This window comes from Protopterus annectens, chromosome 6.part0, assembly GCF_019279795.1.
Source record: "Protopterus annectens isolate FY-2018-M chromosome 6.part0, PAN1.0, whole genome shotgun sequence".
Taxonomy (NCBI): Eukaryota; Metazoa; Chordata; order Ceratodontiformes; family Protopteridae; genus Protopterus; species Protopterus annectens.
In genome coordinates this window covers 488,725,828-488,739,390 of record NC_056737.1, presented here as the reverse complement: position 1 = coordinate 488,739,390, position 13,563 = coordinate 488,725,828, and the positions used below count along the sequence as shown (strand labels likewise).

The window sequence follows — 13,563 nt, the reverse complement described above, 5'->3', positions numbered from 1 at the left end:
AGAAACATTTTAGCAGTTGCATAACAAGAACAGCACAATTTTTGTAATACCTTCAAAGTCCACATGATCATGTCTATCTGAGTCTGAAAGTGAAAGTTTTGTTTCAGTTTGTCAAGAAGCGACAGGATGCTAATCCTTTCACCACCGATGTTTTCAATTTCTAAACAGAAACAAATCAGAAACAATGAGCCCAAACAGAACAGGATCTTATTCTCAGTGTTCTTTAATGAGCAACACATCAAATTACTTGCAGTTTCAAACAAATTAGTTAAATTTAAAAACAAGTTTCACATTTTGAAACTCAATCATATTATCTCAAGGACTTCTCCCTTTCATTCACATTGGATAAACACTATTGAGACTTTGGGCCACATCAGATCCAAGCTAGCAAAAAAAAAAAAAAAAATGTGCTGCTGCCTTTAACTCCTTTAATTTATTCTCTCCGAAAATGCACCTGTTCACTAAATATTTAAGACAGAGTTTGTTTGCACAATCCAAAAGGAAATACGTCCTAATGGAGAAGAGCTAAAAATGGTCTTCCAAGTTTTGTCAGCTGACAATTTGGAAGGAGGGAGGGAGGGAGGAATGCTGTATTGGACAGATGTGGATTAAATGATCTAGTGCTATGGCAAGTACATAATTACTATGTCCTATTTAATTCATCTGTTCAATATGACTGTTGGATCAGAATTCCACGCTACCACGAAAACTTGGGTGGAATCATGACCAAAAACCTTGGAGGAAAGAGGCTTCAAAAGAAACTCTAGATGTCAAAATAGTGTCCACATTTTAATACTTGACACAGCTGTGCAATGTAGGCCAAGCTGCTGCAGCACATTTCTTGAACAAAGGAATTTCTAAAGAAGGCTGCAGATGTAGCAACAGACCAAGTTGAATGAGCTTTTGGTTTACATGGTAGAGGAAAACTATTCATGAAATCCACAAAACCGAGAGAGAACCACTTGGAAAAAGGAATTTTGAAACTTTTGCTATCAATCTATTCCTGGCAAAGGAAATAAAAAGTTGAGAATCTTAACTGTCTGTGCACATTCAAAGTGTGAAGAATTTAATCTCCTCTATTACAATGGTTTGGAAAAAGTACTGGCAAATTAATTGGTTTGGCTTAAATTTGAGTCAGTTGACACCTTGAGAACAAATGGCTGTGTATAGTGAATGTTATCCTTATAAAAGATCAAATATAATGAGACAGAGAGAGCAAGACCTGAGGGCTTTGAGACTTCTGGTGAGACGTGGGGCTGACTGGACATTGAGTTTACCTTCCAGCCTGGGAACAAACTCATATTTGCTATTTGGGAAGTTTTTTAATGCACATTAAAATGCTACATGAATAATTCACTTTGAAAAAGTAGGTCAGATTAAATGACTAGAAGCAGGACAAAACCCAAGTTACCCATACATTCTTAGAGATTCATAGGACTTTTTAAGTCAGATTAAAGATGAATAGTACTATGATAAATTGCTTTTAGTTGTTACTGATGTAGTACATTTATTTTCTTCTATCCCCAGAGTATTGGTTTAGAATGATTTAAAGAAGCCTACTTCACATTTAACAATCTTGAGAATAGGAAAGTACAGTTTTGTACCTACCATAAATGTAGATGTCCGATAGGTATGCATCTGTAGTCCTTACATATGGGTTGTCCTGCCTCAGGCACCCCTTCGGTCGGCCGGATTCCAAAGTCTGGGTCTGGCGTCGGCTGATGTCTCCCTTTCCCCGACGTCAGAGCGCCCGGGGTATAAAAGAGTCAGCCGACGCCATCTTCCTCAGATGCCAGGTGCCCTCTAAGGAAGGCTAAATTTGGAGAAATGCAAAATAATCCAAACATGCACAGTAATAAAAAAACAAATACACCATAATAGATAACCCCAACTAGCTATAAGAGGGATAAGTACCCAAGAAATACCACAGAGGGGAAGGAGGGAGGGAGGGAAAACCTGACTGCAGATGCATACCTATCGGACATCTACATTTATGGTAGGTACAAAAAGTACAGTTTTGTACCTACCATAAATGTAGATGTCCGATAGATATGCAACTGCAGTCATAACATATGGGTTGTCCTGCCTCAGGCAGCCCATGGTCGGCCGGATTCCAAAGTCTGGGTCAGACGTCGGCTGATGTCGCATTTCTCTCTGACGTCAGAGCGGCTGGAGTACATAAGCATCAGCCGACGCCATCTTCTTCAGTGTTTCTTGCCCCAAATGCCAGGTGCCCTCCAAGGAAGGCTGTAATTAAATTGGATGATAAAACAGGTTTCCAGACAAATAAATAAGCAATAAACAGATACACTATAACAGATATCCCCAGCTAAGGGTTACAGGGATAGGAGTGGACCCAAGGCATAGAGGGGAAGGAGGGAGGGAAAACCCGACTGCAGTTGCATACCTATCGGACATCTACATTTATGGTAGGTACAAAACTGTACTATGTCCTTCAAGAATGCAACTGCAGTCATAACATATGGGTTGAATACCATAGCTTAGCTGGGGGAGGTGGAATGCTCTAAGAAAAGGATGGTGTAGCTATCAATCCCTGCAGGACTGCAGAAGCAAAGCCTGCTCTGGATCTGGAATATAGAGGAAGGTTGTAGTGTTTGGAAAATGTATGCACGGAGCTCCATGTAGCAGCTTCTAGAATGTCTTTTGTAGGCACCCCTCTTAAGAATGCTGTAGAGGTGGCTGTAGCTCTGGTGGAGTGTGGTCTGACATTGGCTGGCGCACACTTTCCATGGAAGGAATAACAGAATCTGATGCAATGTCCAATCCATTTTGAAATTGTCTGTTTTGAAATTGCTTTTCCTTGTACTCCAGGGGCGTAAGCTACAAAAAGCTGATCAGACTTCTTACTGGTCTTGGTTCTGTCCAGGTAGTAGCGAAGCTGTCTGTGAATGTCCAAGGTATGCAACAGTCTTTCCCCTTTGTTCTCAGGATTGGGAAAGAAAGTAGGCAGGTGAATTGCTTGATTTAGAGAGACCCCAGATACCACTTTTGGGAGAAAGGTAGGGTTGGTTCGTAAGGAGACCCTGTCTCTGTGGAAAGTTATGAACGGTGGTATAGCCATTAGGGCCTGTAATTCCGAAACCCTTCTTGCTGAGGTAATGGCCAACAGGAATGCTGTCTTCCAGGAAAGAAATTGTAAATCCACAGAAGCTGCTGGCTCAAAAGGAGGTAGAGTCAATTTTTCTAGGACAAAGTTGAGGTCCCAAGCTGGTACTGGTGCCTTTCTTGGGGGCTTTATATTCTTGATTCCTCTAAGAAATTGCCTTAACAAAGGATGTGAAAACACAGGTGGATCAGTGTTGTATCTAGCTGAGATAGCTGAAGCATGTATTTTTATAGAGGAGTATGAGAGTCCATTATGTAGCATATCTGCCAAATATTCCAGGATGAGTGGGCTGCTCAAAAGTGATGCATCATGGCCCTTGGTGGTATTCCAAATGCTGAATCTCTTCCATTTGGCTGAGTAAACCTTTCTGGTGGATGGTCGGTGGGCTTCTGTCAGTATCCGCTGAACTTCTTTGGAAAGAGGTAGGTTGAGGTTATTCATGGGATCTCCCAAGCTGTTAGCTGTAGCGTCTGGATGTTGGGATGAACTGTCCTGAAGTTGTGTTGAGTCAAAAGTTGGGGCCATTGAGGGAGGGCCCACGTTTTGTTGTGACATATGCTCCGTAGTAGTGGGTACCAGTGCTGTCTTGGCCAGTCTGGAGCTATTAGGATCCCCTTGGGCTGCTCTGCTTTGATCTTTAGTAACACTGTGGTCATCAGTGGCAGAGGTGGAAATGCATACATTTTTAGGGAGCTCCAGTTGAATGAGAGAGCATCTATTTTCCATGCTTTTGGATGATATGTCCTTGAACAAAACTTTTGTATTTGATGATTGAGGTGGGAGGCAAATAGGTCTATGTCTGGCCTGCCCCATGTCGAAGTGAGTCGTATAAAGATTTCTGGATGTAACCTCCATTCGTGGGGGTCTAGGAAATTCCTGCTTAGACTGTCCGCCAGAACATTGTCTTTGCCTGGAACAAACTGGGATTGCAACTGTATGTTTAGGCTCAGTGATTTTTCCCAAAGATTCATTGTCAGTCTGCAAAGGGGGTAAGAATGAGTGCCCCCCTGCTTGTTTATGTACCACATCACAGTGGTGTTGTCTGTCCGTATTAGTAGGTGGCCTGGTTGTAGTTGGTGTCCGAAGGCCTCGATGGCATGCATTACTGCCAGCATTTCTTTTTGGTTGATGTGCAGATGTGTTTCCTTTGGAGACCATTGTCCTTGAATACATCTGCCCTCCATGTGTGCCCCCCATCCAAGGTCTGAGGCGTCTGTAGTCATGGTCTGTGTTATCTGAGGTTTTTTGAATGACATACCCGTGTTTGACTGGCTTACTGAGGCCCACCATAGAAATTCCTTTTGGAGACATGGAATGAGTGGTATGGTTGCTTCTAGGTTGTTGCTGTGTTGAGACCATAAGCTTTTTAGGTACCATTGAAGCTTTCTCATGTGTAGTCTTGCTAGAGGAACCAGGAGAATGCAGGATGCCATGTAACCCAGGGCCTGTAGGAATCTCCTTGCAGTCATCTGGGTGAGCTTTGCTAAAGTTTTGAAGTAAAGAGTTAACTTCTTTTGCTTGTCTTCTGTCAGGTAAGCCATTTGAGAGGCTGTGTCTAGTTTGGCTCCTAAGAAGGTAATTTGCTGGGATGGCTGAAGTCTTGACTTTTGAAAGTTGACTGTGTATCCCAGAGCCTGTAGCAAATGTATGACATAAATCAAGTTTTTTGTCAAAGTTAGTTTGTCGTCCGCTTGTATGAGGCAATCGTCCAGGTACGGGTAGATTTGAATCCCCTGGAGCCTGCAATGAGCAATTACTGAAGCCAGGCATTTCGTGAATACTCTGGGCACAGTAGATAAGCCAAACGGCAATGCTGAGAATTGATAATGCTCTGGCCCTGCAAGAAATCTGAGGTATCTTCTGCAGCTGTGTCTGATAGGGACATGCAGGTATGCCTCCTTGAGTTCCAGAGTAATCAGCCAAGACCCCTTGCCCAGCATGGGAAGGAGTTGCTGTAGAGTCAGCATTTTGAACTTTGGTACTATGAGAAAAGTGTTTAAAGCGGACAAGTCCAGTATTGGTCTCCATTGAGTTTCTTTTCTTGGAACAAGGAACAGTCTTGAGTAAAACCCCTGACCTTGCTCTTGTTGTGGAACTTTTTCTATTGCTTTGATCTGAGCAAGCAGAGAAATTTGCTTGATAGCCTCTGCCCTCTGGTTTTGTGGCAGGTTTGGCATGCCCAGTTTTCTTGGCAAGGTATGAAAATGGAACCTGTAGCCGTGGTCTATAATGTCCAAAATCCATTTGTCCTTTGTCAGTTTGTGTCAATTTCTTGTAATCAGAGATAATTTTCCACCCAAAGGAGCTTCTGCTTGCTCCTTGGTCAGCGGACCTAGAGGAGAGTCATTGAGAATGTCCCTGTAGGGCGGGAGAAACCCCTGTGTCACTTCTTTGGTTTGCTGGTTGCCACTGTCGTCCCCTGTAGGATCCTCTGTATTGGCCTCTTCCTCGGGCACGCCTGTTTTTGCCCCTTTGAAATCTTTCAGGATTAGGAAAGGACCAGTTTTTAGAAGGCCAGTTCCTGCTGAATCTAGGTAGCTGAACCTGGAGGAAATCTTTGACTGTCTGAACTGACTTGGCTTTTTCCTCAATGGACTTTAACACATCTTTAGCATTAGCACCAAAAAGCTTGTTCTTTTCCAAGGGTGCATCAAGAAGTTTTGCCTTAACATGATCTGGTAAAGGTTGATCTTTTAACCATGCATGTCTACCAATGACCGCCCCTGTCATAGCTGCCCTACATGAAGCTTCCAATGCATCATATCCACACTGTAGAAAGTGATTGCTAACTTGCTGAGAATTGTGTACAGCCTCCTGCAAAGACTTCCTATCTAAAGGTTCAGGGGAGGCCAATCTTTTCTGTAAATCATCTAACAGGAAATCCTGATATTGAAACATGTGAGAGAGACAATTGAGAGCTCTCATAGATAAAGTAGTGGAGGTGTAGACCTTCTTCCCCCATCTCTCTAAGGACCTTGCTTCCCTGTCGGAAGGCAAAGGGTTTTTGGAGGTGGTAGCTGAAACCCCTTTAGGCCCCTGGGAAATTGTTTCTAAATCAACAGCATGGGCCCTAAAGAAATTAGAATGGGTTTCTGGGACCCTATAGTATCTGTCAGGCTTGACAGGAGCAGGAGGAAGAGTATCAGGGGTAACACTGGAGTCAGAGTATAAATCATCCAAAACATCAAGCACAGGAGGTATAGCTAAGGGTCTGTGTTGGGGCTTTTTAAGGAAGGTTCGAAGGCGCTTTCTGGAATCTGAATATTCCTGGCCTTCCCACTTAAAATGCTCCCTCATGGAATGCAGAACTTCCCCAAAAGACATATCCTCAGGAGGAGAAGCCGAGGGGATAGAGTCCTCTGCATCTGAATCCTCATAGGTCTGGAAGGGCTCTTCCTGGCTTTCGGAGTGAACAGAGTCCTCAGAATCTTCATCTGTGGGAAGAGGGTCAGGGGGTTCAACCCTAGGCCTCTTATCAGGAGGAGTCTGGGATCCTCTCTCAGGATGGGCCTGGGAACCTCTGATCAGGGAAATTAAATCTGCGGCCATAGCCATGATTTGAGTTTCAGGAGTAGGCTGAGGTAAGGTTTTAGCAGAAAGATGCTTGGACTTGCTGGCTGCCTTGGCACGTGTGTAGGCCTTGATAGACATGGACATGGGAGGCCTAGCCGCTCCACGTGCAGGAGTGACCTTATCCACAGCAATGGTCTCGGGCATTTCCTCGGTTTCAGTATCCGGAGGAAAGTCAATAACTGGTGTCGGAGTGGCCTCCGGTATCGGAGGAATCGGTAATGCGGTGTCTTCGGTTCGCAGCGGTGGCATAACCGCCTCAGAGGGAACTGGAGCACTCGCGGTTAGTTTTGGCGTGGTGTCGGTGGAAGACGTGGGCTGAGGATGTCGGTCCCGGTCTTTTCGTTTCTTAGGAGTCTGCGTTGTCGGTTGTTCAGACGGCATCGTATAATCAAATTTATCGCCAAAAAAGTCTTCAGCGAACTCTGCCCAGCGCCTGAGAGTGCGCTTGTTAAAGCGAGCACAGGCGGCACAGGCCGAGACGTCGTGGTCTGGGCCAAGGCAAGGGAGGCAGTAAGAGTGGAAATCCTTATGAGGTATTTGTTTACCACAAGACAAAGAATTATTTACTTTTTCAGTAATTTCTGACATCGGCTGAGGCAAGAAAAGGTCCCCAACGGGGTACTTAGCTTTTTTGATGACTTCGGATTCGAAGAATACAGGAGCTGACCGACCGGCACTTGCGAACTGCTTCTGCTTCGGGCACCGCGCGGCAAGAAAGACTGGGGAAGATGGTGTCGGCTGATGCTTATGTACTCCAGCCGCTCTGACGGAGAGAAATGCGACATCAGCCGACGTCGGACCCAGACTTTGGAATCCGGCTGACCGAGGGCTGCCTGAGGCAGGACAACCCATATGTTATGACTGCAGTTGCATTCTTGAATGACATCTGTACTACGTCCTTCAAGGATGCATCTGCAGTCCTTACATATGTGTAGAATACCATAGCCAAGCTGGGGGTGGCAGGATCTAAGAAAATGATGGTGTAGCTAAAATGCCCAGCAGGACTGCCGTAGCAAAGCCTGCTCTGGATCTGGAATATAAGGGCAAATTGTAATGCTTGGAAAATGTATGCACGGAGCTCCATGTAGCAGCTTCTAAAATGTCCTTGGTAGCCACCCCTCTTAAAAAGGCTGTGGAGGTGGCTGTGGCTCTGGTGGAATGAGGCCTGATGTTAGCTGGCACAGTTTTTCCATGATAAGAGTAGCAGAATCGAATGCAATTTCCTATCCATTTTGAAATTATCTATTTGGAAATTGCTTTGCCTTGGATGCCTGCAGCATATGCTACCAACAGCTGGTCAGCTTTTCTGAAAGTCTTAGTTCTGTCCAAGTTGTAGCGTAACTGTCTGTGAATGTCCAGGGTATGCAGAAGTTTTTCTCCCTTGTTTTGCGGATCTGGAAAGAAGGTAGGCAGGTGAATAGCTTGGTTCAATGAGACCCTGGATACCACCTTTGGCATGAATGAAGGATTGGTTCTCAAGGAGACTCTGTCCTGATGAAAAATAAGAAATGGTTGTACTGCCATGAGTGCCTGCAATTCAGATACTCTTCTTGCTGAGGTTATGGCCAGAAGGAAGGCAGTCTTCCAAGACAGGAACTGCAACTCTGAAGATGCTGCTGGTTCAAAGGGAGGTAGAGTCAACTTTTCCAACATGAAGTTAAGGTCCCATGTAGGCACTTGTGGTTTTCTTGGAGGATTGATGTTTTTTAATTCCTCTTAGAAACTGCCTTAGGAGAGGATGAGAGAAGACAGGTGGATCAGTATTGTATTCTGCTGAAATTGCTGAAGCATGAATTTTTATGGAAGAGTAAGAAAGGCCATTGTGGAGCATTTCTGCCAAGTATTCCAGGATATGTGCCATGCTTATCACTGTGGCATCTAGGCCTTTTGCGGTGCTCCAAGTGTGGAATCTTTTCCATTTTGCTGAATATGCCTTTCTCGTGGAAGGTCTGCGAGCTTCCATGATGATATCATTCACTCTCTTGGATAGCTTTTCCTGGTGAGGAGTCAAGGTATTCTCCAGGCTGTCAGCTGCAGGGTTTTCAGGCTGGAGTGCAGAGTTTTGTAATTGTGCTGTGTCAGAAGGAGTGACCATTGTGGTAGAGGCCACGGTTTTGTGTGTGACAGGCATCGTAACAGTGGGTACCAGTGCTGCCTTGGCCAGTCCGGGGCTATTAGAATCACTTTTGGCTGCTCTGTCCTGATTTTCAGTAAGACCCTGGTCATTAGTGGAAGAGGTGGAAATGCATACACTGTTAGAGCATTCCAGCTGAAAGAGAGGGCATCCACTTTCCATGCTTGTGGGTGGTATGTCCTTGAACAGAATTTCTTCAGCTGATGATTGTGGTGGGAGGCGAAAAGATCTATGTTCGGCCTTCCCCAAAATTGTGTTATCTGAAGGAAGATGTCTGGGTGTAGCATCCATTCGTGTGGATCCATGGTATTTCTGCTTAGGCTGTCCGCCAGTATATTGTCTTTTCCTGGCACAAACTGGGATTGCAGCTCTATATTGAATTTTAGGGAAAGTTCCCAAAGATTCATTGCTAGTCTGCAAAGAGGGTAGGAATGGGAACCTCCTTGCTTGTTTATGTACCACACAACTGTGGTATTGTCTGTCCTTATTAGCAGGTGGCGTTGATGTAGAAAGTGCTTGAAGGCCTCGATTGCATGCATCACTGCCAGCATTTCCTTTTGGTTTATGTGCATGCGCAATTCTTTTTGAGACCATAGTCCTTGGATGCATCTGTCCTCCATGTGTGCTCCCCATCCATGGTCTGAAGCGTCTGATGTAATGGTTTGGCTGGTTACTGGTTTGCTGAAAGGCAGACCCCTGTTTGACTGGCTTGCTTGAGCCCACCACAGGAACTCCTTTTGAAGGCATGGAATGAGTGATATCAAAGTTTCTAAGCTGTGATTGTGCTGAGACCATAAACTCCTTAGGTACCATTGTAGTTTTCTCATATGCAGCCTTGCTTGTGGAATCAGAAGAATGCACGATGCCATGTAACCCAGGGCCTGCAGGATTTTCCTTGCAGTCATCTGAGTTTGTTTTGTCAGATTTTTGAAGTAATCCGGTAGTAGTCTTTGTTTTTCTTCTGTGAGAAAAGCCATTTGGGTGGTTGTATCTAGTTCCGCACCCAGAAAAGTTATTCTTTGGGATGGCACAAGTCTTGACTTGTGAATGTTGACTGTGTATCCCAAGGCCTGCAGAAGGCGGATGGCATAATTCAAATGTTTTTCCAAAGTTTGTTGGCTGTCCGCTTGTATAAGGCAGTCGTCCAGATACGGGTATATTTGAATCCCCTGAAGTCTGCAGTGTGCAATTACTGATGCCAGGCATTTCGTGAATACACTGGGTGCAGTAGATAAGCCAAAGGGCAATGCTGAGAATTGATAATGCTCTGAACCTGCAAGAAATCTGAGGTGTCTTCTGCAACTTTGTCTGATAGGGACATGCAGGTATGCCTCCTTGAGGTCTAGAGTTACCAGCCAAGACCCCTTGCCCAGCATGGGAAGGAGTTGCTGTAGGGTCAGCCTTTTGAATTTTGGCACAATGAGATAAGTATTGAGTGCGGACAAATCGAGAATAGGCCTCCATTGTTTTTCTTTTCTTGGGACAAGGAATAGTCTGGAATAAAATCCTTGGCCTTGTTCTGCGAGAGGAACCTTTTCTATAGCTTTCATTTGCAATAGGTTGGCAATTTGTGTTAAAGCCTCTGCCCTTTGATTTGGTGGCAGGTTTGGCATTCCTTTTCTTTTTGGTAATGTATGGAAATGGAACCTGTATCCTTTGTCTATTATTTGCAGTGTCCATTTGTCCCTTGTAATACTGTGCCAATTTCTTGAGAATAAAGACAATTTTCCGCCCAAAGGTGTTTCTAATTGAGCCCTGGTTGGCGGGATCAAGGTGAAGTCATTGAGTCTGTCCTTGTGCAGCAGTTGTTGGTCCTGCACTACCTTGCTGGTTAGGAGGCTGCCATTGACGTCCTCTGTAGGAGCCGCTAGCTTGCCCTCTACCTCTGGCACGCCTGTCCTTGCCTCTTTGATATCTCTCTTCCGGAAAGGACCAATTCTTAGAAGGCCAATTTCTGCTGAATCTTGGTGGTTGTACCTGGAGGAAATCTTTGACTGTTTGTACAGATTTAGCCTTTTCCTCAAATTTCTTTAAGACCTCCTGAGCAGTGGAGCCAAATAACTTTTGCTTTTCTAGTGGAGCATCCAGAAGCTTAGCCTTAACGTGATCTGGCAGAGATTGTTCCTTCAGCCACGCATGTCTACGTATGACTGCACCTGTCATTGCTGACCTACATGAAGCTTCCAATGCATCATAACCACACTGCAAGAAATGGTTGCTAACCTGCTGTGAATTATGTACCAGATCCTGAAGTGACTTACGGTCTAGAGGTTCAGGAGAAGACAGCTTTTTCTGCAATTCATCCAACAAATACTCTTGGTACTGTATCATATGAAATTGACAATTTAAAGCCCTCATAGACAGACTGGAAGTATACACTTTTTTACCCCATCTCTCTAAAGCCCTGGACTCCCTTTCAGAGGGGAGTGGATTTTTAGTAGTGCCAGCTGCAACCCCTTTAGGACCCTGGGAAATAGTTTCTGGGTCAGCAGAGTGGGCCTTGTAAAGGAAATGATGAGAGTCCGGGACCCTGTAGTACCTATCGGGTTTAACAGGAGCCGGAGGAAGGGTGTCAGGGGTAGTGCTAGACTCAGAATACACATCATCAATGACACTTAAAACAGGAGGAATAGCCAAAGGTCTATGCTGAGGTAAATGAAGAAAAGTCCTTAATCTCTTCCTGGAATCGGAGAATTCCTGGCTTTGCCATTGGAAATGCTCTCTCATGGAGTGAAGGGTCTCCCCAAAGGACAGCTCTTCAGGAGGGGAGGCAGAGGGAATGGATTCCTCTGCATCAGAATCCTCATAGGCCGTGAAGGCCTCCTCTTGGTAATCTGATAGAGCAGAGCCATCAGAGGCCTCATCAGAGGACTGAGGATCAGCGGACTCAGCCCTGGGCCTTTTGTCTAGAGGGGGTTGAGAGCCCCTGTCCGGATGAGGCTGGGATCCCCTGATTAAGGAAATAAGATCCTCAGCCAAACTTAGTATCTGTGAACCTGTAGTGGATCCCTGAGAAATAGTCTTGGGAGGCAGAGTTTTTTGTTGCTTAGTAGCTTTAGCCCTAGTAAAAGCTTTAATGGACATGGATGCAGGGGGCCTGGCTGCTCCACGTGCTGGGGTAGTCTTGTCTAAGGGAATGGTGTCGGTAGTTTCCTGAACACCAGTTTCCGAGGGTAAATCCATAACCAACTCAGAAGAAGCCTCCGGGGCAGAGGCTGTCGGTTGTACCGTTTCCACGGTCGAAAGTACCAAGGACTCGGTTTCAGCCGAGACACTCGCGGTAGGCCTAGGCGTGGTTTCAGCCGAAACCACGGTCCACGTGTGTCGGTCCTTGTCCTTCCGTTTTTTGGTTAAATGAGAAGTCGGAGTCTCCGACGGCATTTTATAAGAGAAACTAGCCCCCAAAAAACTCCTCTGCAAACTCCGACCGACACCTAAGAGTGCGTCGATTAAAGGAGGCACAGGCAGTACAGGCCGAGACGTCGTGGTCTGGGCCTAGGCAAGGGAGGCAGTAGGAATGGAAATCCTTATGAGGTATTTGTTTCCCCACAAGTCAAGCAATTATTAACTTTAAGCGTTTGATCTGACATCGGCTGAGGCAAGAAAGAGTCCCCAACGGGGTACTTAGCTTTTTGAAGTCTTTGGTAGCTGAATTTACAGGAGCTGGCCGACCGGCACTTGCGAACTGCTTCTGCTTCGGGCACCACGCGGCAAGAAAGACTGAGGAAGATGGCGTCGGCTGACTCTTTTATACCCCAGGCGCTCTGATGTCGGGGAAAGGGCAACATCAGCCGACGCCGGACCCAGACTTTGGAATCCGGCCGACTGAAGGGCTGCCTGAGGCAGGACAACCCATATGTAAGGACTGCAGATGCATCCTTGAAGGACATCAGTAATATACTGGTAGAGTTAGTGGAAACATTGTTTCTTAATAATTTCTTATACTTTGAGGGGAAGGATTTCAAGCAGACAGCAGGTGTTCTAACAGGGGCAGCAAGTGCCCCCCTATAAGCCAGTTTAATATTATGGTACTGGCAGCAACACAATATTCTTAGATTAGAATAAAAAGGCATTATATTCACATTTTTATGCTTTTTAGATTATATATTTACAACATGGAAAGGTAGTGCAACTCAGAGAATTTTCTTACTATTGATTTCTTGAAATCTATCTACACATATTCTGTAGAAAGCATTAACTATCTGGATGTAACACTGTTAAACGAGTTCTATAATTATAGATTTAACTCCAGATTATACAAAAAGCCTACATTCTCTAACACATTTTTGCATTTTCTAGTAACCATCCTTTCCATCAGAAAAAAAGTCTTGTTAAGGGTCAGATAGTACGGGTGTCTTGAACAGTTTCACAGGATGACCAATCTATGCTGGAAACTAACAAGTTGATTGACATGTTCAATTACCGAAGGCTACCTGTTCAAATTGTTAAATTAAATTAAATATGAATTGTGTAAAACCACTATGAGCATTTTTCCTACATTAGGTAGCCCTGAACGGAATTGCTACAGAGAAATCAGAGACTATCAACTATGAACATACTATGATTATTAAGTATGGAAACCGTAGTAGCAATATCAGACAGATGGTTACTAACAACCAGAAAGTGACTGATTATGACTCTGATGTTAGCAACGTTCTTGGCAATGGTCCCTCTATTGTGTTTATAAGGGGCACCTGAATCTTAAACAGAAGTTCAAAAGAGGTAGTAG

At 44.8% G+C, this 13,563-nt stretch overlaps 1 protein-coding gene across 1 annotated transcript in view; it reads right to left on the bottom strand.

Annotated features, from left to right (window-relative positions):
• UBR1 (ubiquitin protein ligase E3 component n-recognin 1) overlaps positions 1-13,563 on the bottom strand; it is a gene marked incomplete in the record, with an annotated part of 4,571,807 nt that overhangs the window by 1,824,905 nt on the left and 2,733,339 nt on the right. The window contains 1 exon segment of the mRNA XM_044074213.1: positions 51-160. Within this exon segment, the coding sequence (XP_043930148.1) occupies positions 51-160 (110 nt within the window).